Source organism: Plecotus auritus (genome assembly GCF_963455305.1).
Source record: "Plecotus auritus genome assembly, chromosome: 9".
NCBI classification, from domain to species: domain Eukaryota; kingdom Metazoa; phylum Chordata; class Mammalia; order Chiroptera; family Vespertilionidae; genus Plecotus; species Plecotus auritus.
This window is the reverse complement of record NC_137783.1, coordinates 137992210-138015189: the sequence shown is the minus strand read 5'-3', so window position 1 is coordinate 138015189 and position 22980 is coordinate 137992210. Positions and strand designations below refer to the sequence as shown.

General features: G+C 44.7%; 2 protein-coding genes across 7 annotated transcripts in view; one reads left to right on the top strand and one right to left on the bottom strand.

The window, feature by feature from the left end:
* The window catches only part of DDB2 (damage specific DNA binding protein 2), a 19672-nt gene extending 5072 nt beyond the window's left edge, over positions 1–14600 (top strand). For all 3 annotated transcript variants that reach the window (XM_080641085.1, XM_080641083.1, XM_080641084.1), the window contains 7 exons: positions 9527–9672; positions 11391–11490; positions 11564–11741; positions 12011–12153; positions 13557–13721; positions 13841–13886; positions 14184–14600. In XM_080641085.1, coding sequence (XP_080497211.1) covers positions 9527–9672; positions 11391–11490; positions 11564–11741; positions 12011–12153; positions 13557–13721; positions 13841–13886; positions 14184–14233 — 828 coding nt within the window. In that variant the 3' untranslated portion in view covers positions 14234–14600. The remainder of the gene's footprint in view (positions 1–9526; positions 9673–11390; positions 11491–11563; positions 11742–12010; positions 12154–13556; positions 13722–13840; positions 13887–14183) is intronic.
* On the bottom strand, positions 313–22980 carry ACP2 (acid phosphatase 2, lysosomal). Of its 4 annotated transcripts, none has more exons than XM_080641089.1 (11): positions 22833–22980; positions 22149–22244; positions 21778–21864; positions 20646–20798; positions 20438–20536; positions 20270–20359; positions 19664–19796; positions 18867–18952; positions 18640–18746; positions 18345–18520; positions 14539–15609 (listed from the first exon to the last, which is right to left on the bottom strand). In XM_080641089.1, the coding sequence occupies exons 1-11, from the start codon at positions 22944–22946 to the stop codon at positions 15476–15478; spliced, it is 1275 nt and encodes a 424-aa protein (XP_080497215.1). In that variant the 5' UTR covers positions 22947–22980; the 3' UTR covers positions 14539–15475. The 4 variants fall into 4 exon arrangements, with proteins under 4 accessions (XP_080497214.1, XP_080497215.1, XP_080497212.1 ...); XM_080641086.1 differs by having other exon boundaries at positions 14539–15558; positions 22833–22967; XM_080641087.1 differs by lacking the exon at positions 14539–15609 and adding an exon at positions 17943–18158 and having other exon boundaries at positions 22833–22967.

Here is a 22980-nt window from a genome sequence, read left to right as displayed (position 1 = left end):
GGTGTTGTGGATAGTGCTCAGTGGTCTTCCTGCCCAGCTGTGAGATAGGACTGGGAAGGGCAGCTTTATTTATTTTTTTTTAATGCAGATTTTAATAATTATTGACAAAATATATTGATTAATGGAGCATTAGAATATTTACCACCAAGAAAGCAGGGTCATTAATTTTCCCCTGATGAATCTCTAGTATATAGAACAGTGCATATCCCATATAGACATTTGCTAACTGCCTGTAAAACAAATGATTGCCAGCTTGGATTGAGGTTTATGGGGCATGCTATGCATTCTTTTTTTTTTTTTAATTTCTTTATTAATTAAGGTATCACATATTTGTGCTCATCCCCCCATTCCCCTCCCGAACCCTTCCCCATGCATGCCCCCACCCCCCTGTTGTCCGTGACCACTGGTTAGGCTTATATGCATGCATACAAGTCCTTTGGTTGATTTCTCCCCCTTACCCCCACCCTCCCCTACCTTCCCTGAGGTTTGACAGTCTGATCGATGCTTCCCTGTCTCCAGGTCTGTTTTTGTTCATCAGTTTATGTTCATTATTTCCCCTAGATGGTGAGATCATGTGATACTAGAAATACACTTATAAGAACCGAAAATGGGACAAGCAGTAATGGTTATGCTGAGAGGCAAATGAATCAGTCTGTAGTGAGTTTCTTTCTGGGCCAACAGTTCTTTTGAGTCCCAATTTCAATGTCAAACAGTTCCTTATGTGTACATGTCAGCAATGATATTTCAGTTCTGGATGGTGGACAAATGGTGGTAATGCAGGTCCGACCCTCTCTGGTTTGGTCCTGGGCAACCTGCAGCAACGCACAGCTGCTGACTGCTATCAGCGTCTTCCATCTCTGGACTGTTTCTCTTCTGTCTTCATGGCTGGAGCAATTCCTCTCTGTTGCAGGAATCCACATGGTCTTGGAGTTGTTTTCTGAAAATATACAAACATATTCTCAACCAAAAGTTAATAAAGGAATCTTTTCTATAAATTTGACTTGGGATCCTTTTTCATTTTTTTGCCCAAACGATTTTCCTTTGGCTTGTTTTGACACCATGTGTGTTTTTCATGGGTGTCTTGCTGTTAGCATTACAAATGAAAGTTAATTTTCTAAAGTAAAAATTTTCTAGATGTAATTTACTTACAGGATATTTTTCTTCTACTATCCCCCCCTTTTTTGATTTAAATATTAGGAGGCTTTTGGAAATTTTATAATATAGTCTTGATAGCTTTTAAATTTTAATTTTTTGTACTAAAATATGACTGCTTTAGGTTCATTACATGTTACGCAATTTTACCATGAGATGAACTACCAATAAAAATTTTAGTTAACACTTAAGGAACAGCTTTTTGTCCAGTACCATTACTTTTTCTAGAATAAGTATTTCAATTAGCCAATTTAAATTAGTCTGAGAACTTGACTACTATTTTACTGTCAAATTTAATACTCTATCAACAATCTTATTTTACCCTGTAAATATTAGTGGGAAGGATTATTTGCCTTCTTGAGTAGGCCCTGAGCATTCCTGGTGCTAGGCTGGATTTAGATATCAAAAATCCACTTCCCCACACCATGGGTACAAGACAACTCAAACAAGTCTTGTTGCAGTGAGAGGGCAGCTGCTGTCGGCCAAGTCTCTGTTTCCTGGATCCCGATTTGAGCTGGGCATGGAAAGCGAAGCAGCCATGGGGGCAGGAGACCTTCCTCAGAAGGGGTGAGGGTTCAAGCCCCTGCAAAGTTGGGGGGTGAGGGTCTATGCCCCACCTCTGTTGACTCCCAAGTTCTCTCCTGATGGCCCCTCTGCGACTGTGCCTGTCTTAGGTTGTTCCTTCCCTGAGGAATCTTACCCATCTCTGGCTAACCAGCCATCCTCCAGGGCCAAGCAGGGTGATGTGAGGTTCAGTTCTGTCTCCTTGGTGGCCTATGCCCCCATGGCCTCTACGCCCAGCACCTGCCTTGGGATCCCCTTGCCAGCTGGCGGGGCCCCCAGCACTGATCACATATCTTGGGGGACCCAGGTTTCTTCTCCGGGGAGGGCCCAGCTCACCCCACTGGGCAAGAGACAGATTCATGGTACCAGCCACCACGAGGCTTCAACCTCAGGATGAACAGAAAGCTCAGGCAACAGCTGTGGGCAATTGGATTGTGAAAAGAGGGTCCCTCTTGGCCAAAGGGGCAAGAGGGGCCAATATAGAATGCTCTGGTGAGGAAGGGCAGCTTTAACTTGAAGTCAGAACCAAAGCTCAGGCAGGAAGAGATTTATATTTTTATAGAAATCCAGGGAATAGAGAAAATTAATATGTAGCCTAAAGGTATCCTAGGGGAAGAGCCTCCCAACCAAAACAGGGAATGACAACTGTCTTGAACTTGCCAAGGCTTTTGGTTTACATCACCCTTTATTATAATGTGCCTTTAAGTCAAGTTTCCTCACACTGTTGTGGAGATTGGTCTGGACATTTGAACTTTGACTAGCAGGTTGTCAAAGAAGGGTATGGTGATCTTGAAAACTGTTTTTATTCCCAAATACTGACAACAGAAAGTTGATTTGAGACCAGTGGCTGCGGGAACTGTAGCGCCTCATTTTGTCACTTCTTTAGTCGCCTACCTTGACTTTCATCTTTACATCTTTCAGACCCTTGGGAAGGAAACATGTATTATACTTTCAAAATGAATATAAATTTTATTCTCATTATAAAAATGATTTATGTTCATCATAAGAAATTCAAACAATACGGAGGGAAGTATAAAGAATCAAGTAATTATTACCTGAAATTCCCACTTTGTACATCTTGCGGTGTAGGTATACATTATTCACACACTCATATTTCTACTTACATTATTGCATATCCATCACTCCTAAAGTTTTCTTTTTTTTAAATATATTTTTATTGTTTTCAAGATGGAGAGAGGGAAACATCAATGATGAGAGAGAATCATGGATCAGCTGCTTCCTGCACTCCCCTCACTGGGGATCGAGCCTGAAACCTGGGCATATGTCCTGACCAGGAATCAAACGGGGACCTCCTGGTTCATAGATCCACGCTCCAGCCAAACTCCTAAAATTTTCTTATGCCCCTTTGTAATCTTTCTTCCTTCTGTCCTGTCCCCTAAAAACCATTGATCTGCTTTCTATCCCTATTGATTAATTTGCATTTTCTAGACTTTTATATAAATGGCATTATATAATATCTATTCTTTCTATTGGCTTCTTCTTTTTTTTTTTTTTTTTTTTTTTTCAGAGAGGAAGGGAGAGGAAGAGAGAAATAGAAATATCAATGACAAGACAGAATCATTGATCAGCTGCCTCCTGCATGCCCCACACTGGGGATCGAGCCTGCAACCCAGGCATGTGCCCTGACCGGGAATCAGCCTTGACCTCCTGGTTCACATGTTGATGCTCAACCACTGAGCCATGCTGGCCGGCTAGGCCTGGATTCTTCACTTAGTATAATTATTCAAGATTCATTTACATTTTTGTTGGTATCAATAGTTTTTCTTTTTCTTTTTCTGAGTAGTATTTCAGTGTATTAATATATCACAATTTATTTATTAATTTACCTGCTGAAGGACATTTGAATTTTTTCCAGTTATTGATAGTGCAAAAATAAAAAAAGCTGCTATGAACATTCAAGTACAAATCTTTGGGTGGATATATATTTTTATTTTTCGAGAATAAATGCCTATTTGTGTCTGGGTTATGGAGTAGATAGCTTTTAAAGATAGTTTTAAAATGAGAAAAGAAACCTGATAAAACCCTACAAATTGGCCATTTCCAGTGCTTTTCATCCCATTGTGTGATCCAGATGGCCTTTTGGTAACATTTCCTTCTGCCTTTAACATTTCTTATATTGTAGGTTGGTTGGTGATGCATTTTTTTTTCTTTTGTTTATCTTAAAAAGCCAGTATTTTTCTTTTGGGGGAGCAGATATTTTTGCTGGGTATAGAGTTCTAGGTTCATAGGTTTTGAGGGGCTTTTTTTTTCAGACTTTAAATGATGTCTGCTGCAAAGTCTGTTCTCATTCTTATGTTTCTCTTTTCATAAGTTTTCCCTTTTCTGGCTGCTTTAAAAATGATTATGATTTTCGTAGTGTCTTTTTCTATGTTTCCTTTGCTTGTGGTTCACTGAGCTTCTTGGATCTGTTAGTTTATAACTGCCATCAAATTTGGAAAACTTTAGACCACTATTTCTTCAAATATTTTTTTCCTCCTCCCTCTCTTTTTTTCTAGAACTCCAATTACATATATGTTAGGCTACTAGTATTGTCCTACCTGTCACCAATGTGCTGTTTGTGATTGGAAGCATAAATCCACATTATTAATTTTAATATATAGTTTATTTAAGGCTTGAAAATTTTTTCCTACATAATCTTGTCATCTACAAATAATGAGTTTGATTTTTTTTCTTTTGCCATTGTTATACTTCTTTTTTGCCTAATTCCATTGACAAAGACATGTAATATGTTGTTGAATATTGGCGATAGCAGACATCTTTGTCTTGTTCTTTTTTTTTTTTTACTATGAGGGTACATTTATTAAAGCTGGGGATAGTAAAACAGGAAGGACTTATCATTGAAGAAACTGGGCTGCCTTGACTCACTGGGAAGTCAGAGAAAATGGGGCCTTGGGACAGGCTGAGGGGATTAGCCTGGGACAAGCTGCTGCTGCCCATTGCTCCCTGGTTGCAAGTCTTGTGGAGACCCTTAGAGTTTAGGAGATACATGCCTGTGGAAGAAGAAGATGGGGAAGGGAATGGCACCGGCTGCTCCCCAGAGGGAGAGCATGCGCTGGGTGCTTTGTCTGGAGGCTTTTATCTTTGTCTTGTTCTTGATCATAGAAGGCTTTTCTATTTTATCATCACATTAATTTCTGCTACTTTTTATTGTGGTAAAATATACATAACATAAAATTTATCATTTTAAACATTGTAAGTGTACCAAGTACTTTTACATTGTTGTGCAATCATCACCACTATTCATTTCCAGAACTTTTTCATCATTCCAAAATTAAACCCTGTACTCATTAAACAGTGACTTTCTATTACCCTTTCCCCAGCCCACTAATCTGCTTTCTGACTCTGTGAGTTTGACTATTCTAGGTACCTCATATAAATGGAGTCATACATTATTTGTCCTTTTGGGTCTGGCTTCACTTAGCATAATGTTTTCAAGGTTCATCTATGCTATATTCACGCCTTTATATAGCTGAGTATTATTCCATCATGTAGATATACCACATTTTATTTTTCCATTCATCTGTTGATGGACATTTAGGTTGTACCCACCTTTTGCTACTTTTTTTACTACCTTTTGCTATTAATACAAATGCTATGAATGTTCCTGTGTAAGTTTTTGTTTGAACATGTTTTCAGTTGTTTTGTATATATACCTGGGAGCTTGTTTGTTTTTTAAATATCCTTTATCATATTAAGTTCCTTTTTTTTCCTAGTTTGCCAAAAGTTCTTATTATGAATGATAATTGAATTTCATCAAATACTTTTCTGTATCTATTGATGTCAGTAAGCATATGATTTTTCCCCCTTTATTCGGTTAATGTGGTAAACTATACTAATTGGTTTTTTGTTGGTTGGTTGGTTTGTTTTGATTTATTAGTTATACTAGAGGCCTGATGCATGAAATTCATGCAAGAGTAGGCTTTCCTTCCCCCAGCTGCCGGCACCAGCTTCTCTCTGACACCCAGGACCCGGGCTTCCCTTAGGCTGCCGGCAGGCACCTGGGACCCAGGCTTCCCTCTGTCCCAGCTTTGTTTGGAAGGTCATCCAGGAGGACGCCTGGAAGGACATCCAGTCTAATTAGCATATTACGCTTTTATTATTATAGATTTCTTTTTTACACTTAAATATTTTTATTTTTTACAATTACAATTATATCTCTAACAAGTAATACTGCTCCTTTTAAAAACTGTGGTAAAAGCACGTAACCTAAAATTTATCATATGAATAATTTTTAAGTATACAGTTCAGTAGTGTTAACTATATTGACATTATTTGTGCAAGAAATCTCTAGAACTTTTCATCTTGTAAAACTGAAACTGTATACTCATTTAAAAACCATTTCCCACTTCCCCTGCTCCCCAGCCCTTGACAACCGCAATTCTTTCTGTTTCTATGAGTTTGAACTACTTAAGAAACCTCTAAGTTTTGATGGTCTTATTGCGGTTATGTAGGAGAATGTTCTTGTAGGAAATACAGAGTGTGGCAAACGTAGGTTTATAGTTGTGAGTATGCAAAACACAGAGTTTATTCTTGCATTATTATTTCTTAATTATTGTATTATTTCCCATACGAACAACTGTAAGCCTACTTTTGCCTCACCTTGTATATAGTAAAGTATTTGAGGATGAATGAGACATCATGCTGCCAATTTATTATCAAATGGTTTCAGAAAAATAGTTCTTTGTGCTATTACAACTTTTCTCTGAGTTTGAGATAGTTTGAAAATAAATTTTCAAAAAGAAATTGATATATTTTTTTAAATATTTAGTATATTCATCAGTGAAACCACCAGGATCTAGAATTTACTTTGCAAGAAAGTTTTGTGTTTTTTTTTAATATATTTTATTGATTTGTTACAGAGAGGAAGGAAGAGGGATAGAGAGTTAGAAACATCGATGGGAGAGAAACATCGATCAGCTGCCTCTTGCACACCTCCTACTGGGGATGTGCCCGCAACCAAGGTACATGCCCTTGACCGGAATCGAACCTGGGACCCTTCAATCCGCAGGCCGACGCTCTATCCACTGAGCCAAACGGGTCAGGGCGCAAGAAAGTTTTTAGTTGTGAATTTAATTTCTTTAGTAGATATCAGACTATTCAGATTTTCTCCTTCATCTTTTGTCATTTTGGCAAGTTTGTATTTTTCTAGGAATTTGCTCATTTCATCTAAATTTTTACATTCATTGGCATAAGATTGTTTATGATCCTCTTACCTTTTAAAGTGTCTAAAATTTATAGTGATGTCCCTTTTTCCATTTATTAAATTACTTACATGTGCTTTCTCATCTGTTTGGTCAGTTTTACCAGTGGTATATCAATTTTATTGGTCTTTTTATGGAACCAACTTTTGGCTGTGTTGACTTTCCCCAGTATATTTGTTTTGTTTCATTAATTCTGTTTTTTTTCTACTTTCTTTGGCTTTAGTTTCCTATTTTACAACTTCTTGAGATGGATGTTTGAGTCATTGATTTTCCACCTTTAATTACAAATAATGCTGCTATGAATATTTGTGTATGAGCTTTTACATAAATATATATATTCATGTATCTTGGATATATATCTAGATGTGGAATTGCTGAGTCACATGGTAACTACGTTTAGTGGTTTTTTAAAAATATGTTTTTATTGATTTCAGAGAGGAAGGGAGAGGGAGACAGAGAGAAACATCAATGAGAGAGAATCATTGATCGGCTGCCTCCTGCACATCCCCCACTGGGGATCAAGCCCACAGTCTGGGCATGTGCCCTGACTGGAATCGAACCGTGACCTCCTGGTTCATAGGTCGATGTTCAACCACTGAGCTATGACCGGGATAATTTTTGAAGAACTGTTAGACTATTTTCTCAAGTGGCTGCATCACTTTACATTCTTTAAATACATGTTTTATCTACCTTTCCTAGTTATTCTCAGAAGAAGGTTGGCCAGATACAGGCTAACCCACCATCACTGTAGTTGGAAGTCTCAAATATATTTCTTTTTCATATTTTGTCCAGGTTTTGTTAGTCTTCCTCAGTGTAAAAATTAGTCAAACCACTAAGTCCACACTTGCTAGGAGAACACTCATGCATTTTAATTTAAAATGTGTATGTGTGTGTTTGTTACCAATGCTTTGACATAGTGCATATCATTTTCCTGGAGTAAGGGTCACTGATTAGGGTGTACCTGGTCTTACATAAACTGCACACATAATGTATTCTTTATATGGTCTAAAATGGAAACATAATTTAAAGATAGTCCTGAAGCAACCTGACTGCAGATTCTTTTGAAATTTTTATTATTTCCCATTATAAGTTTCTCACCCATGCTTAATTTGACAACTATTACTTTTAGCAATTCATTTTTATCTAATTCTTCCAAAGCATTCAATATAATTTCATAGAAATAACAATGGTCTTTCTTTTTGCATGTACTTCATCGGTTTAATTAAATTACATGTTTAATTGAATGTTTAAATGTTTAGTTTAAATATTTAATTAAATATTTAATAAATTATATGTGATTAAATTATATGTTTAATTGCATTATATCATTATAATAAAAAGTAAAACTGGCATATACAGGCTTAAGAACAAACACGACTAACCCATGTAAGTACTGGCCTCAACTGGTGGTAGAAGAAGATTATCTTACTAGCAGCAAGGGTTTGTCAGACCATGGGCATCAGTCAGAATGTTTATAGAGGGAATGGCAAGTGCCAGTTAGCATGCTGAGTGAGCGGAGTAGTTGTGTGTAAGAGGTCCATGAGGCTGGAATAGTAGCACAAGGTAGAAGTGGAGAAGGGACTTGTGGATGTAAAATTCTTAAAACAGTGCCTGATGCATAATAAGAACTTAATAACGTTAAGTTATTGATGTTTACATGATTGTTTTCATCATCATTATCTGGAATGTTTGGAAAAAATAGGAAGAAGCTCAGATCTGTCTCCTGCCCTCCTAACCCAGTCACACTTCTGGACAGAAGTTCTTCTAAAAAGAACACTATGGTAAACTGTGGTACAGCCACACAATAGAGTACTCAGCAATAAGACAGAACCAGCTATAGATACACACAGCAACTTGGAGGAATCTCGGGGGCATCGTGCTGATGAAATGAAAGCAGCTAGTCTCAAAAGGCTGCATGCTATATGATCAGTTATATGACAGTCTATCAAAGGCAAAAACCAGTGATGGAGAACAGATCAGTGGTTGTCAGGGGTTAGAGGTGGGGGGAGGTATGACTACAAAGGGAGAACATGAGGGAGTTTTGGGGGGTAACGGAACTGTTCTGCATCCTGATTTTGGCAGTGGTTATTCAAGTCTATACACGTATTAAAATTCATACAACTGTATACCCAAAACTACCAAATTTACTGTACGTTAATTTTTAAAATAAAATTAAAACAAAAACTTGCCTAGCTGATTTGGCTCAGTGGATAGAGTGTCAGCCTGCGGACTGAAGGTTCCAGGGTTTGATTCCCGTCAAGGGCACATGCCCGGGTTGCTGGCTCAGTCCCCAGTAGGGGGTGTGCAGGAGGCAGCCAATCAGTGATTTTCCTTCATCATTGATGTTTCTATCTCTCCTCCCTTCCTCTCTGAAATCAATAAAAATATGTTTTAAAAACAACAACAACAAAAACCAAAACTTCAAGAAACAAAGAGCTCTGTGGAGAGCATCCCAGGGTCTAGGCATGTAAACTGGCCTGGCCCCAAATGCTGCCTGCCTGGCACTTCTCTTGGGCAGAGTATGTGCGCCAGGCCTCCTCCTTCTCCTGGGCCATCGTCACTCACTGGCTTTTCTCTTCCTGTGTTAGATTGGAGCTGGAGGCAGCATCACTGGGCTGAAGTTTAACCCTCTCAATACCAACCAGTTTTTCACCTCCTCAATGGAGGGATCAACTAGGCTGCAAGACTTTAAAGGCAACACTCTCCAAGTTTATACCAGCTATGACACCTGCAAGTGAGTAGTTTAACAAGGGGAAGGGCTTTTAGGCTCTCAGTGTAGTTCTGGTGAGAGCATCCAGGTCCCAGTTCTTCTACCACAGGGAAGTAAGGAAAGGTATTAGCCACTCTCCACCGTTCGATCGCTTTCTCAAACTCTTTCTTTAGCTGCTTAGTCTGGTCCAGGTGGGTTACTAATTGGGGAGTTCTGGAGCCTCACTCTTCTCCACAAGGGAAGGGCTTCAGTCTGTAAGTCATTCCTGTATCAGGTGGGACCTTGAGTCTCACTGGACAAGTCAAATTGGCATTGCCCTAGAACAGTGGTTGGCAAACTCATTAGTCAACAGAGCCACATATCAACAGTACAACGATTGAAATTTCTTTTGAGAGCCAAATTTTTAAAACTTAAACTTCTTCTAACGCCACTTCTTCAAAATAGACTCGCCTAGGCCATGGTATTTTGTGGAAGAGCCACACTCAAGGGGCCAAAGAGCCGCATGTGGCTCGCGAGCCACAGTTTGCTGACCACTGCCCTAGAATAAGCCACTTAAAGCCTGGAGCAGGAAATAAGAACTTAAATTTCATTCCCTACATCCACTGGGGTGTGATGACCTGACCAGTTCCATGAAGCTTAAATGGATAGAATCATGTTCATAAAGCACTTGGGACTCTCCAAGAGCAAGTGGTTGTAGAAACTACAGAATGCTTGTAACTTTGATTTCTGGCCAGAGACGTGATCCTTCTCCCTAAAGAACTGAGGGTGTGGGGGGGTCTAACTAGCACTGGATGTTGTCCTGGACTGCCCCACAGGGGTAAGAATTCCACGAGTTATCAGGACAGGGGACAGGATAGAAGAGCTCTAAGTTTCTCTTCCACAAGAAACTCTTCCTCTGGAAAAGATTTACAGGAAATGCAAAAGGCGGTAGAGCAGAGATTTGAAGGTTTGAGAGAAAAGACAAAAATCTGAGCACTCCTGGCTATCGGGATCCCTGAAGCACCCCCCTCCCCATCCCCTTCGTATTCAAGAAGTTTGCGGGACAAGAGCCAGACAACTTCTGGGTTGTGTGTGCTTTTCCCCCTAAATGCTCAGAAGGGGGCAGAAGTTCCCTTCCAGCCAGCTCTGAGGAACAGAACTAGGCGGCCTGTTTGGTTTGTCACCTCCTTTGACTCAACAGGTGGAGAGTAAAGGGAGAGAATCACAAAGGAGTCTTCCGCAGAACCCAGGGCTGTGTGGGGCAAGCTAACCTGGGGGTTTGTCATATAGCTCTGAGGTTGGCTGCTTCAGGGACTCATACTAGCTGAGGCTCTTGGGCCCATCAGACAGATTTCTGAACCTCATCAACCCCATAACCTCTGTCTGGATGGTAGACAAGTCTGTTCCTCACTGGAAGTCCATGGCAAGATAGTATTCATTCATTCAACAAATATTTATTGAATATCTCTATGTGTTAGACGCTGGAGCTACAGCATGAATAAATGGACCTTGCACCTGGCTGGCATGGCTCAGTGGTTGAGCGTCGACCTATGAACCAGAAGGTCACAGGTTCGATTCCCAGTCAGGGCACATGGCTGGGTTGCAGGCTCACCGATCAATGATTCTCTCTCATCACTGATGCTTCTATCTTCCTCTCCCTCCCCCTTCCTCTCTGAAATCAATAAAAATATTTTTTAAAATATGTAAATAAATGGACCTTGCCTCTGTCCCCAAGAACCTTACAGCAAGGTCTCTCCCTCCAGCTTCTGGTTTTGCAGCCTGGATGTGTCTGCGAAAAGCCGAGTGGTGGTCACAGGAGACAATGTGGGGAATGTGTTTCTGCTGAACATGGACGGCAGGGAGGTGCGTTCTCAGAGCCTGGTCCTCCCTATCCCTCCCTTGTCTCTGCCCCCACCTGAACCGCTTTTCTCTGCAGCTTTGGAATCTGAGAATGCACAAAAAGAAAGTGACCCATGCGGCCCTGAACCCATGCTGTGATTGGTTCCTGGCCACAGCCTCTGTAGATCAAACAGTGAAAATCTGGGACCTGCGCCAGGTTAAAGGGAAATCCAGCTTTCTCTACTCACTGCCACACAGTCATCCTGTCAACGCAGGTGTGATATACCTCATCCCTCCTGTAGACCCTACCTACCCCACCACTCCTGGGCTTTGCCCTCAAAGTTTAGAAGCCACTAGGTCAAACCTTTACCCCTGACAGCGAACCTTTCTGACTCCAGCTGCCCTCGTCAGCTGCTGAGTTCTAGAATGTTTTTGTTCAGAGCCCAGATGCACCTCCTCCCTTCCAGTCATGTTTGTAGGGGAGTGGGAGGGAGGGGTCCCTGCAAGAGAAGGCCCTTCAGCTCAGGGACTTGTCACTTGCCAGCTCATTTCAGTCCCGATGGAGCCCAGCTCCTGACCACTGACCAGAAGAGTGAGATCCGGGTTTACTCTGCCTCCCAGTGGGACAGCCCCCCAAGCCTGATCCCACATCCTCACCGCCACTTCCAGCACCTGACACCCATCAAGGTAAGTGATGGAGTAAAGCACTGTGATCATGGAGACAGATCAGGTCTGCCCAAGGGGGGGTGGAGGAGGGAGGACAGATTACAGAAGCCTTTCCTCCCAGATCTCTTCCTGCCCTGATACAAAGCAGTCTCTCATCCCCTGGCTCTCTCTGCTCCTTTTGTCCCACTTCTGCAATCCCATTTTGCTGGGTTTTCTTTGTCTCTCTGATAAGCTATTTTCCTAAGTTTGTTCAACCCAGCCCTGATCTCCTCAGATGGCATTTTCTAAAATCTTGACCTTCTGTTCTGCCTTTAGTTTGTTCCGTTGTATACGGTTGATCTACAAGCTATCCTTAGCTTTTTTGTTAGCGGCTTCTCTAGCTTCAGTACCCATGGCTTACAGTCTTCAAGTCCTGTGATTCCTTCCTGCCCAAGCCCCTACGAAGCCTCTCTTCAAATCTCCAGGTTTCATGCCTGTACTTCGGTCAATGGTGAGGGGCACCAGCTTCTGGCAGGCAGACCCCTCTGGGTTAGAATCTTGGGGAAATTACTTCCATTTTAGATTCCAGTTTTCTTGTCTATAAAGGGAATAATGGTTTCTAACTGATGAGTTGCTGTGAGACTGAATCAGTACACTTCGAGCATATGGCACCATGCCTATTCAGTAAACAATGATGATTTAGTATTAGAGTGGCCCTCACGTACCTCAAATCCAAGTTCTAATAGCATTAAGATCCTTCACCCATTTGTGTGCCCATTATCATCTTCACTTTGTATCCAGTGAAGCCAACTACAGCTTCCCAGGTGTGACTGGTTTGTGACTTATTTCTAAGTCTTTGCATGTACCCCTTCTTCCTTCCTGCTTACCATGTCTTTCCTCCTTCAAAACTTCTGTGAGAAGTTTCTCAGGAAAATCCCATCCAATCTGTCATTCCAATAACTATCAGATTTGTTTTGAGAGGGATAATCTGGGGAGCAACAGGTTTCCTCCTCTTTTCAGACACTAGCATTTTCTACTCAATTCTTTGTCATTCAGGTTGATAGTAGTGTGGTTACTTCAGAACATATGTCCGATTTGGTTTTGGTTACCAGAAGCTTGTTCCTTTGTTGTAGGCTTTACTCTTTGGTTAATGTCTGCATCAGGCTGATGTTAAAACATTTGTCAGTTGGTATGATCTCAGCAAATGCAAGAGAGAAGTCCTGAAGGTGTCCTAAGGGCCAGGGGGGGGACCAGCTGGGAGTTTAAAATTTACATTGGTAGATGTATATGCAATTGAAAACTATTCTTGTAGTTTCATACAGATCTTATCTCCATTATTAAATCATTGACAACTGTATTAACAATGGTTAATGGCAAAGAATACTTATGAACCCTCTTGATAGCATTCTGCATTTACTCTCATGACCAGCCTTTCCATCTCCTAGGCATCCTGGCATCCACGGTACAACCTCATTGTTGTGGGCAGATACCCAGATCCTAATTTCAAAAGTTGTTCCCCCCATGAATTAAGGACAATTGATGTGTTTGATGGAACCTCAGGGAAGTTGATGCATCAGCTCTATGATTCAGAATCTTCTGGTATCATTTCGGTGAGGCTTGGGCCCTCAAATAATGATGGGAGGAAGCAGGGATTCAACCTACCTTATTGACCAAAAATGACCAGAAATAATACCTTCACCCCCTCATGTTTATCCCCTTGTCTCTGCAGCTCAATGAGTTCAATCCTATGGGGGACACACTGGCCTCTGTGATGGGTGAGTGAACTATGTTGTATCTCAAGCCTGACACTACTTCCCAAGGTTCAGTGCAAGCTAACCTCAGCTTAGCCCTGCCACATGCACCTAAGGTAGCAGTCAGTGAAGAAGATAACCAGGAGACAGTGGTCTATTTGGACTAGGCCCTCCATCCTTGTTTGGTCTTGGTCTTGGTAATGCCTGGCTGTTGTCCAATTCCCTAGTATTTCCTTACCAAGTTCTAGGCTCCCTGGGCCAGCCCCGAGCTCTGAGAGACTGATAACAGAAGGTGAGTCAGACTGGTGTTATTCATCCTAGGTTATCACATTCTCATTTGGAGCCAGGAGAAAGCTGGGATGTGTAAATGAGAGACAATAATGAAGGTGTGGACCAAGCAAGGACTTGGAGCCACATGAGAACAAGTCCTGTGAGAAGAGGCAGCTATGTGTTAAAGGACCAAAGTATCCGAGTCTTAGGGTTGGAGCAGGATGCTGTGGCATGGGATACTGTGGGGCTGGGACACTGGCCATGTTATTGCTCTGGACTTAGCTCTGAAACTTCCCCAGAGTTGGCGACACAGCTCCCCCAGGCTCCCTGCTATATCGAGCCTGGAACCAAGCTCCTCCTGGAGCCAAGGGACTTTTCTTCTCCCTGACGTGTGGTGGCAGAGTGATCAGGTGGTGGTTTTTTATTTGTGCTCACTATTGACATGGACAATAAAACTATACCCAACTGAGCTTCTGAGTGAATCTTCCAATGCTGACCTGGTCAAAGCACTCCTGGGTCTCCAAAACGAAGAACAGGCACAGAAACAGCACTAAGAGTCCAAAATTTTCCTTTTCCTCAAGCTACCTCAGCCCTATTGTGGGCCATAGTCAACAGCTGTCCAGCTTACAACCTGCATTTACCTCACATCCCTGGAGGCCCGAGCCCAGGAGAGGGGGTAGTAGTTTCGTGACTGTACAACCGCTCACTCTCCTCCCACCTCCCTCGACTCCCTCCCAAGTACAAACACCCTTGGGACCTACTCAAGCTACAGGTGTACGCAGGATACCTGAGGCAGTATGTCTGACTAATGGTAGCTTTAGCTGGAGAAGGGAAACTTGATTGGCTGGCTGTTGGGTGATTTGGTTCCTTGGTGGCCAGTGTTCATGTCCCCAGTGTTATAGTTTTTCCCAGTAAAACAAGCACTGACAGGCAAGACTGTATCTTCTGAGCCATTTGCCAAAGACTCCGGGCTAGAAGAGAGAGCAGGTCTTGACTGGGGGGCAAGGCAGATGAAGCACCAACTTCTTCAGCTTTTTATCCCAGGTCCTGAGTGAAACTTTAAACCTTGTCTACATATCAGGTCCTTAGGGAGCATGGAGGAGGCAGATCCTATTTGGAGAGAGCCAACATCCAACATAGTACTTGGGAAACACCGGGCACATGAATATTGAGTGGCAGGTGCCATGGGCCAAGCTGAGTCCCACTTGTTCGTCTAGGTTGGGGTAATCAGAGGAAGGCCCAACCCAGGGCCTCCTGCCCATGGGCTAGGGAGCAGCAACAGTCAGGAGTGAGGGCCAAGCCCACCTCCCCTAAGAGGCAGAGGGAAGGGGGCTGAGTGGTTGTCAAGCATGATCCTCCACATCTGCAACGTGGCGGTAGCCGGGAGGCTGGGCCTGCATCCGGAAGAGGACGGTGAGTAGCAGCACTATGAGAAGAAAAAGGATGGAGCCACATACAGCCAAGGCCACGATCACCTCTGGGCATGGGGGTAGGGAGAGAAAAGACATGTCAGTGTTCATTCAACAAATATTTGATGGCCTACCATATGCCAGGAGCTGGCTATCCCCAATGGGGATATCCATAGTTAGTGACAAATGCCACAAAGAAAAGCAAGGTAAGGGGGAAAGGTTGGAGAGGTCAGTCAGGAAAGGTATCACCGAGGATAATCGGAACAGAGACCTGGAGCCAGAGAGACATACGAGATCTGAAAGGAGAGAGTCCTGTGCTGAGGGTGGAGAGTAGACAGTAAGCAAGCACAAAAGGCCCTGATGTGCAACTAGCTTGGCATGTTCTAGGATCATCAAGAAGGTGCATCATAGAGTAGAGTTAGTGATGGGCAGGTAGGAGATGAGAGGGGCCGGCCAGGCCAAGTGGTAAAGAACTTGGATTTTATTCCAAATGTGATGGGAACCCACTGGAAGAATCTGAGAAGGGTTGTAATGTGAACTGACTGACTTTTTTGTTGTTATTAATCCTCACCCAAGGATATTTTTCCATTGTTTTTTTGAGAAAGTGGAAAAGAGAGAAACATCGATGTAAGAGAGATAAAAGTGCCCTTGACTGGAATTGAACCCAGGATCTTTTAGTCTGAAGGCCAATGCTCTATCCACTGAGCCAAACCAGCTATGGCCTAACTTACTCTTTTATTTTTTTTTAAATATATTTTATTGATTTTTTACAGCGAAGAAGGGAGAGGGAGAGTTAGAAACATCGATGAGACAGAAACATCAATCAGCTGCCTCCTGCACACCCCCTACTGAGGATGTGCCCGCAACCAAGGTACATGCCCTTGTCCGGAATCGAACCTGGGACCCTTGAGTCCGCAGGCCGACGCTCTATTCACTGAGACAAACCTATTAGGGCAACTCTTTTTTTTTATAATATATTTTTATTGATTTCAGAGAGGAAGGGAGAGGGAGAGATAGAAATATCAATGATGAGAGAATCATTGACTAGCTGCCTCCTGCACACCCCCAATTGGGGATCACGCCCACAACTCGGGCATGTGCCCTTGACAGGAATTGAACTTGGGACCCTTCAGTCCAGTCTGACACTCTATCCACTGAGCCAAACCAGCTAGGGCCTAACTTACTTTTTTAAGAAATTAACTGCTGCACTGAGAGACTGGCAGGGACAGGAGGAGACTCAGAATGTTAAGAAGCTCATCAGTAGTTCAGGCAAGAGATGATGGTAGATTGGACTAGGGAGCAAGAGCATGTTTTGTGTGTGTTTTTTTCAAAGTAGACTTTTTATTATAATTGATAAAATGAAAGTTCTGAAAGAGGTTAAACCATCTGCCAAAAGTCTGATGACAAAAAGGCAGGCAGGAGTCAAAACAAGGTCTGACAACATCTGTGCTCTTAGCCACAAAGTTACACTACCCAGATTTCTAGCCATGGAGTCATGCTGCCTTCCCCCACATGTGAAAAGCTTCAGATCCAAAAGACAGCTCTACAGACACAAGAGTGCTAGGTCTGACTGAGTGGAGAATTGCTAACTGTCTCCTACAGAGAGCTGGAGCCAAATCCAAGTGGACCTCACAGGCTGGTGTTCCATTTTAGAAGTAAATGCAATGAACAAAGAGAAATCAGATAGTGAGTTAATACTATTAAAAGTAAGAACATGTATTTTAAAGGTTGGCATGCTAGAATCTCCTAGTGGATTGGTTGTGGGGTCTAAGAAAGAGTATTCAAGATAAATCCTAGGATTATACTGTGTGACTAGGTAACTGGTGTGGCATTTACTTAGATGGGGAAACCTGGAGGGAGAACAAATTTCGGGGGGAAGAGCATTTGGTTTCAGATATCGACTTTGAGATGCCACATCCATGAGACCTCAAGGCTGCAGCTGGCTGGATATGTCAGTCTAGCTCAGAGAAGAGGTTATAAATCTGCGAATCACAAAAAGACAGAACTTAGCATTGTGCATACAACCATGGGTTGGATGAGATCACCTTGGGAGGGGGCAGAGATGAGAAAAGGGCCAGGACGGGCCTTGAACCATGCACTGTTCAGTGGGGAGAAGCCAGGAGGGAAGGGGCCTATAAGTTAGGAGAAAAAGCAGAGAAGCCAAGGAAGTGTTTAAGGAAGGAGTGACCAGTTATATAATGCTGCCGAGAGGCGAGAGAAGCTGACTAAGAACTGGTCACTGGCTTTGGTCAGAGGTCACTGGATCTTTAACAAAAGTTAATGGGGTGAAAGGAGACACCAGACTGTCCAGTGTGCACCTGAGAGAATAGACAGTGAGGAAGGGAAAGCCAAATCTAGGCAACTCTGAAGGATTGCGCTCTAACAGGGAACAGAGAAAGATGGGGGTCTGAGAGGTTTTTATTAGGCTTTTGAGATGGAACTGATCCAGCAGAGAGGAAACACTGAGACATCAGAGGTCCTTGTGGAGAACAGATGAGCCCAGAATATAATTGGAGAGGCAGGGCCTTAAGTAGCAGCTTGCACCAGTGAGTAGCCGGAAGACGTGGTGGTGGGAAAATGGGACGATTCTCTCCTGATTGCTTTTATTTTCTCAGTGCTATAAGAAGTGAGGGCATACCCTGAGCGTGTTAGGGGAAAGGTGAAACGGTCTCACGGTGGGTAGTAAACTGTCTAGGGAAATGCAATAAGATGGCTGGAAGCGTGAGCGCTCTCTCGAGACTTGTGGATATGAACTGCAAGTTGTTCTGGGACATGCCTAGCACAGAGGCAGGCAGCAGCTCACCTGTGTCTGCAGGACCAGTTGCCAGCTGGCACTCCTGCTGCCAGTCCTTGGGCACAACAGGCTCTGTGAGACGCAGGAAGTCCTGCAGTGGGCAGCGGTGAGGGCAGCCAGGCAGGCTCAGTGGCCAGGGGGACTTGTTACTCTCATTCCGAAAGTACATCTCCACTGAGAAATTCCTGAGGAGTGATGGGAGACAAGGTGGAAGCTGCCCACCAGGCCTGTTACGGAGTCCTTAGGGTGCCCATAGCCACCATGCGAGTGCCCTTCCAGAGGGCAGACCAGTAGCTCCACTCACCCATTATCTTCTTGGTACAGTTCAAATATATGGCAGGAGGCGTAGGGGGCTTGTTCACCATTGTAGACAAACAATGCCATTTGCAGAGCAACCAGGGTGGTATCATGCTGTAAGGAAGAAGGGCTCCCGATTAGCATGCTCCCCTGCACTCCCCTCCCCAGCACTGAATAGAGAAGAAATCCAGCTCCTTGTCTGACGTTAGCATGCTGGGGACTAAGGGAGCTCACCGCGGAGTAAACCAGCAGCTTAGGGAGGTGGGAGGAGGAGGTGGCCATCAGTGTCAGGTTCTTCCGTATCTGAGCCAGCAGGACTCCTGAATGAGAAAAATCCCGTGTCAGTGGCTACAGCCATCACTATCTTCTGATCAGCTCTATCTGTGGTCCTGTCACCCTCTGCTAGTCTTGGGTCTGATCACTGATACAGAGAACTCTTTAGGTGCTTGGGAACCACAGAGGAACGCCCTGCTCTCTGACAACTTTCAGATTTACAGAGGGAAGCAAGATAAACATGAGCTACGAGGCCCTGCCCATGTTTGAAGTCCTCCAAGTCAGAACAAATGTAAACTTAAGGCTGCTTCAGGACACACAAGGCGGTGGCTCCAGGCAGGCGGAACTCTGCCATATGCAGGCTCTGAAAACCCTGAGATGTCAGAAAGGCTTGACGACAGCTCTCCCTGGGGTGCTCCCTGGCATTCCTCTCAGCCTCCTTTCGAAGGGGCCCCCCTTTCTGGAGGTGGGAATTCCTTTAAGTGGGAAGGGTCTTCTGACATGAGTGAAAGGTAAGAATATGAATGGCAGGAAAGAAGCATGTGGACCTGATTGTGGTCATTCGTCCAGTGCAAATGTGCTAAGCATTTGGCAAATTAGAGAGACTTTGGTGACTCACGGGATGACGAGGGGGATCCGAGGGGTTTTGGAAGAGCAGAGAACATTTCAGGTGAAGTGTGTGAGAAGCCCCTAATTAGCAGGTTTTTAATGCTGTAGGGTCCTGAGGAAGGGAGTGACATGCTGCTCTTGTCACTCACCCCCCTGAAGCCGGGCCTTCTCTGCCTGCTCGTAGATCCCGAAGAGGAAGCGGAAGCTGAAGTCCTTTAGCTGGCTCAGACGCTGCATGGTTTGGGGTGAGGCCCAGGGCGGCAGGACCAGCCCATGTGTTTTCTGCGTATGGCAGCAGGCAGGTTAGCTCCCCAGCCTAGGCCAGAGCCTCTCCCGGGGCATCTCTCTTCCCCAGTGAGAAGGTGCCTGTGTGTGTGTGAGAGAGGGGAGGGAGAGGAGAGGAGAGCTGAGGCAGAGGGACTGGAACCAGGAGACATGGCGGACAGTGTTGAGGATGCAGGGCACGGGGAAGGAGGCTCAGGCACAAAAAGCGTGACTCAGCAGAATGGAGTCAGATACCACCAGCGCTCTGGGTGGAGAAGGGCAGGAACTGCTGACAATTAATAAGCTATTTCCCACTCTGAGGTTCTTTTTCACCCTTGAGGGAAGTTCCCTTGTTTCACAAGAAGCAGGCGGCTGGCCTGGACCTCCCCAGTGGGACTGGTAGCCAGGCATTGTGCTCTCCATGTTCTGGTCACCTGAGCCTGCTGAGTATAAGAGGAAAGGGTCACAATAGAGACCCTAAGCAGGCTCACCTCACAGAAGAGTGTGTCATAGACATTCCAGGTGGTCTCCAGCGTCAAGTCCGTAAGCCCTGTCTCATTGGCCACCATATCCAGAAATTGCTATGAAAAATGGATCGGGAATCAATCCTGCCCTGGGATAAAGGACAGTGTGATGACCGCCACCTCAGCCCCACTCACTGCGTTCTGAATACTCTCATTCTGATATTCTGCTGTCTGCCGGGTCTCGTTCTGCAGCTGCTCGTAACGGGGACATGGGCCCAATGGGAATTTCAGCAGCTGCAGACCAACAGGGAGAAGCAGAGGCAGAGAGAGAACCAGTGGTCAGCAGGTCCATGGCCAGAGCTGCCCCTCTCACGGCCTTCAGTGAAGGGCTGGCCAGTCTTACCCTGTCCTCAGCAATGGGCACAGTGTGGACGGGAATAGGCTGCCAAGAGATGTTTGGATTGAAACGCTGCATCCCATTGGGAGGGAAAAGTCCAGCCAGGTTGGCCTCAGCACTCATGAGAGTACGGTCAAAGTCAGTGCTTCGCACATAAACCTGCAGAGATGACAACATGAGTCTCTTCTTGCGGGGGTGGGGTGAGGAGCTTTGGCTCCTCAGTGGGGTCCTAAGGGGAGAACCTGTTCTTGATGGTTACTGAACAAATTGTAATCCCACCATGCATCTGGCCCTTGCACCCTCTCTGGCCTTCCCCATTCTTCTTCCCAGCAAAGGTCCGAAGACTCACTGGGGGCTAACTATCACTACTCTGAGAATGGCTCTAGTTCAAATGCTCCCCCCAGTCCGAAGTGCTTCATCAGTAAGGCTCTCTGGTCTGTCTATCTGTCTAGTTTTATCCTGTCTCCCTATTTAGCCCAGGATCCTTGAGGGCGGAAACTACCTCCATTCACACCCCCTTTTATAAACTGGCTTGGAGGCCAGGAGAGGAAATAAGACAAGGAACAGATAATTGCTTGTGGGAAAAGGAGAAAGCTGTGGGGATAGGCAAGATCAAGACAGAGCTGGCCCTCAAGGGAACAATAACATCTAGGGACTCGAGACAGCTGTGGCTGAGAGTGGTAACCAAAGGAACAGCTATCCCCATCTTTGGAGGGTGGGGAAGGGAGGGGGCTCAAGGAGCCAAAAACTTGCCAATCTTCCATTCTAAGTTCCACAAAGACAGAGATCATATGTGTGTAGTATACCATTATGTGCAAAATGCTAGCCCATTGTAGGTACTCAATATGTGTCTTGAATGGAAAACCTGAGTTATTTCACAAAGCCAGACACTACTCTGCCAGACCCTTCCTTCAGTCTGAACTTGGATGCTTGATAAATTTTGCCTCTTCCCACCCAAGCAGGGGCAACTCAGCCTCTAGGGTTTTGTTCTAGACAGCCCTTGGGTATCTTGTCCTGTAGTTGTAACCAAAAATGCATGGAGGGGGGCCAATGCCCAGCCTCACCCTTAGGCTCCCTGAGGACAGAGGGTGAGGACAGCAGATCCCATTCTCCTTGCATCTTGAGCTCCCAGCCTTACCTCTTGTGGGTGGTAAGAAGTGTTGAGAAAGCCACGGTAGCGCTGCCGCAGGGCCTGGCCCAGCTCCCAGTGCTGTAGCATCCCCTCCTATGGGCAAACCCAAGGATTAGGGATGGCTCACAAATCCCACAGGGCTTAGGCACTTTTGCTTTTCAGTTTACCCCTGGCTGGAAATAGGAGTGTGTTAATGGGATCCCAGAAGTCATTTATTAAGTAGCCAGTTGTGTGTGGCATTGTCTTTGGCAAGAAATCTAGTCAAAGTCAGCACCCACAATGGACATGGCAGTTGGTTGGGCCCTGAGTTCTGTAGCCTGCTCTAGAGGTCACTCATTGTACAGCTCATACTGAGGAAGGGCTGCCTTCTGACCCACCTTGGTGAGCTGACCAAACCCTTGGGGCCATTCATCTTCCTGATAGGGGTCCTTGGGAAATGTCTTCACTGGTGTCCGGTCTCCATGTCTGTACAGCTGACAAAAGAAAACGGTTTGCCTAGGGGTCAGAAGGGTCTCCTTGATGGGGACACAGAGCCCACCTCTGCCCCATGTGGGACAGGGAAGCCTCAATCCCTCTGGGAAGCCTTAACTCTACCCATTGCAAAAGACCCCAATTCAAAAGTCAGTAACTTCTTCCAGGTTCCAGAGAGTCTAACATGGCTAAGCAATGACCACGGAGATCATAAGCAAAGCCAAAGGTACAGATGGGAAAGGAAAAGAGAAATAAAAGCAAGGCAGATGGTGGGAGGACTGGAAAGATCACCAAAGATTTCTGTAGGGGGTGGGTCTCTTAACCTTTTACATCCTTCTCAGGGCAGATTCACCCGACCTATCCCCTGATATAGAACTCCTTGCAGTTCATCCACCCCCATCCCCTGCGGCTCCACATAACCTCCGAACTCGGCCCCCAGCCCTGAGCCCCCAAAACCGCAGGCCAGTAGTCTCCTAATCCAGCTCCTCCTCCAGTCCCGCACCCCCAGCACAAACCCCGCCCCTCCCTCCACCAGCGAGCCCGTGCCCTTCGAGCTCTGGCGACCCTTGGGCGACCCTGTCTCTCATTACCAAGGTAACGAAGCGCAGAGTCCGGGCCTGGATGGGGGGCATCACCATCAGGTTCACGCCAAGAAGGAGCTGGAGAAGAGCCGCCCGGCTCCAGCCAAACAGTCCGCCCGCCATCACCGTTATCTATGCAGCAAAGAGGGTGGAACCC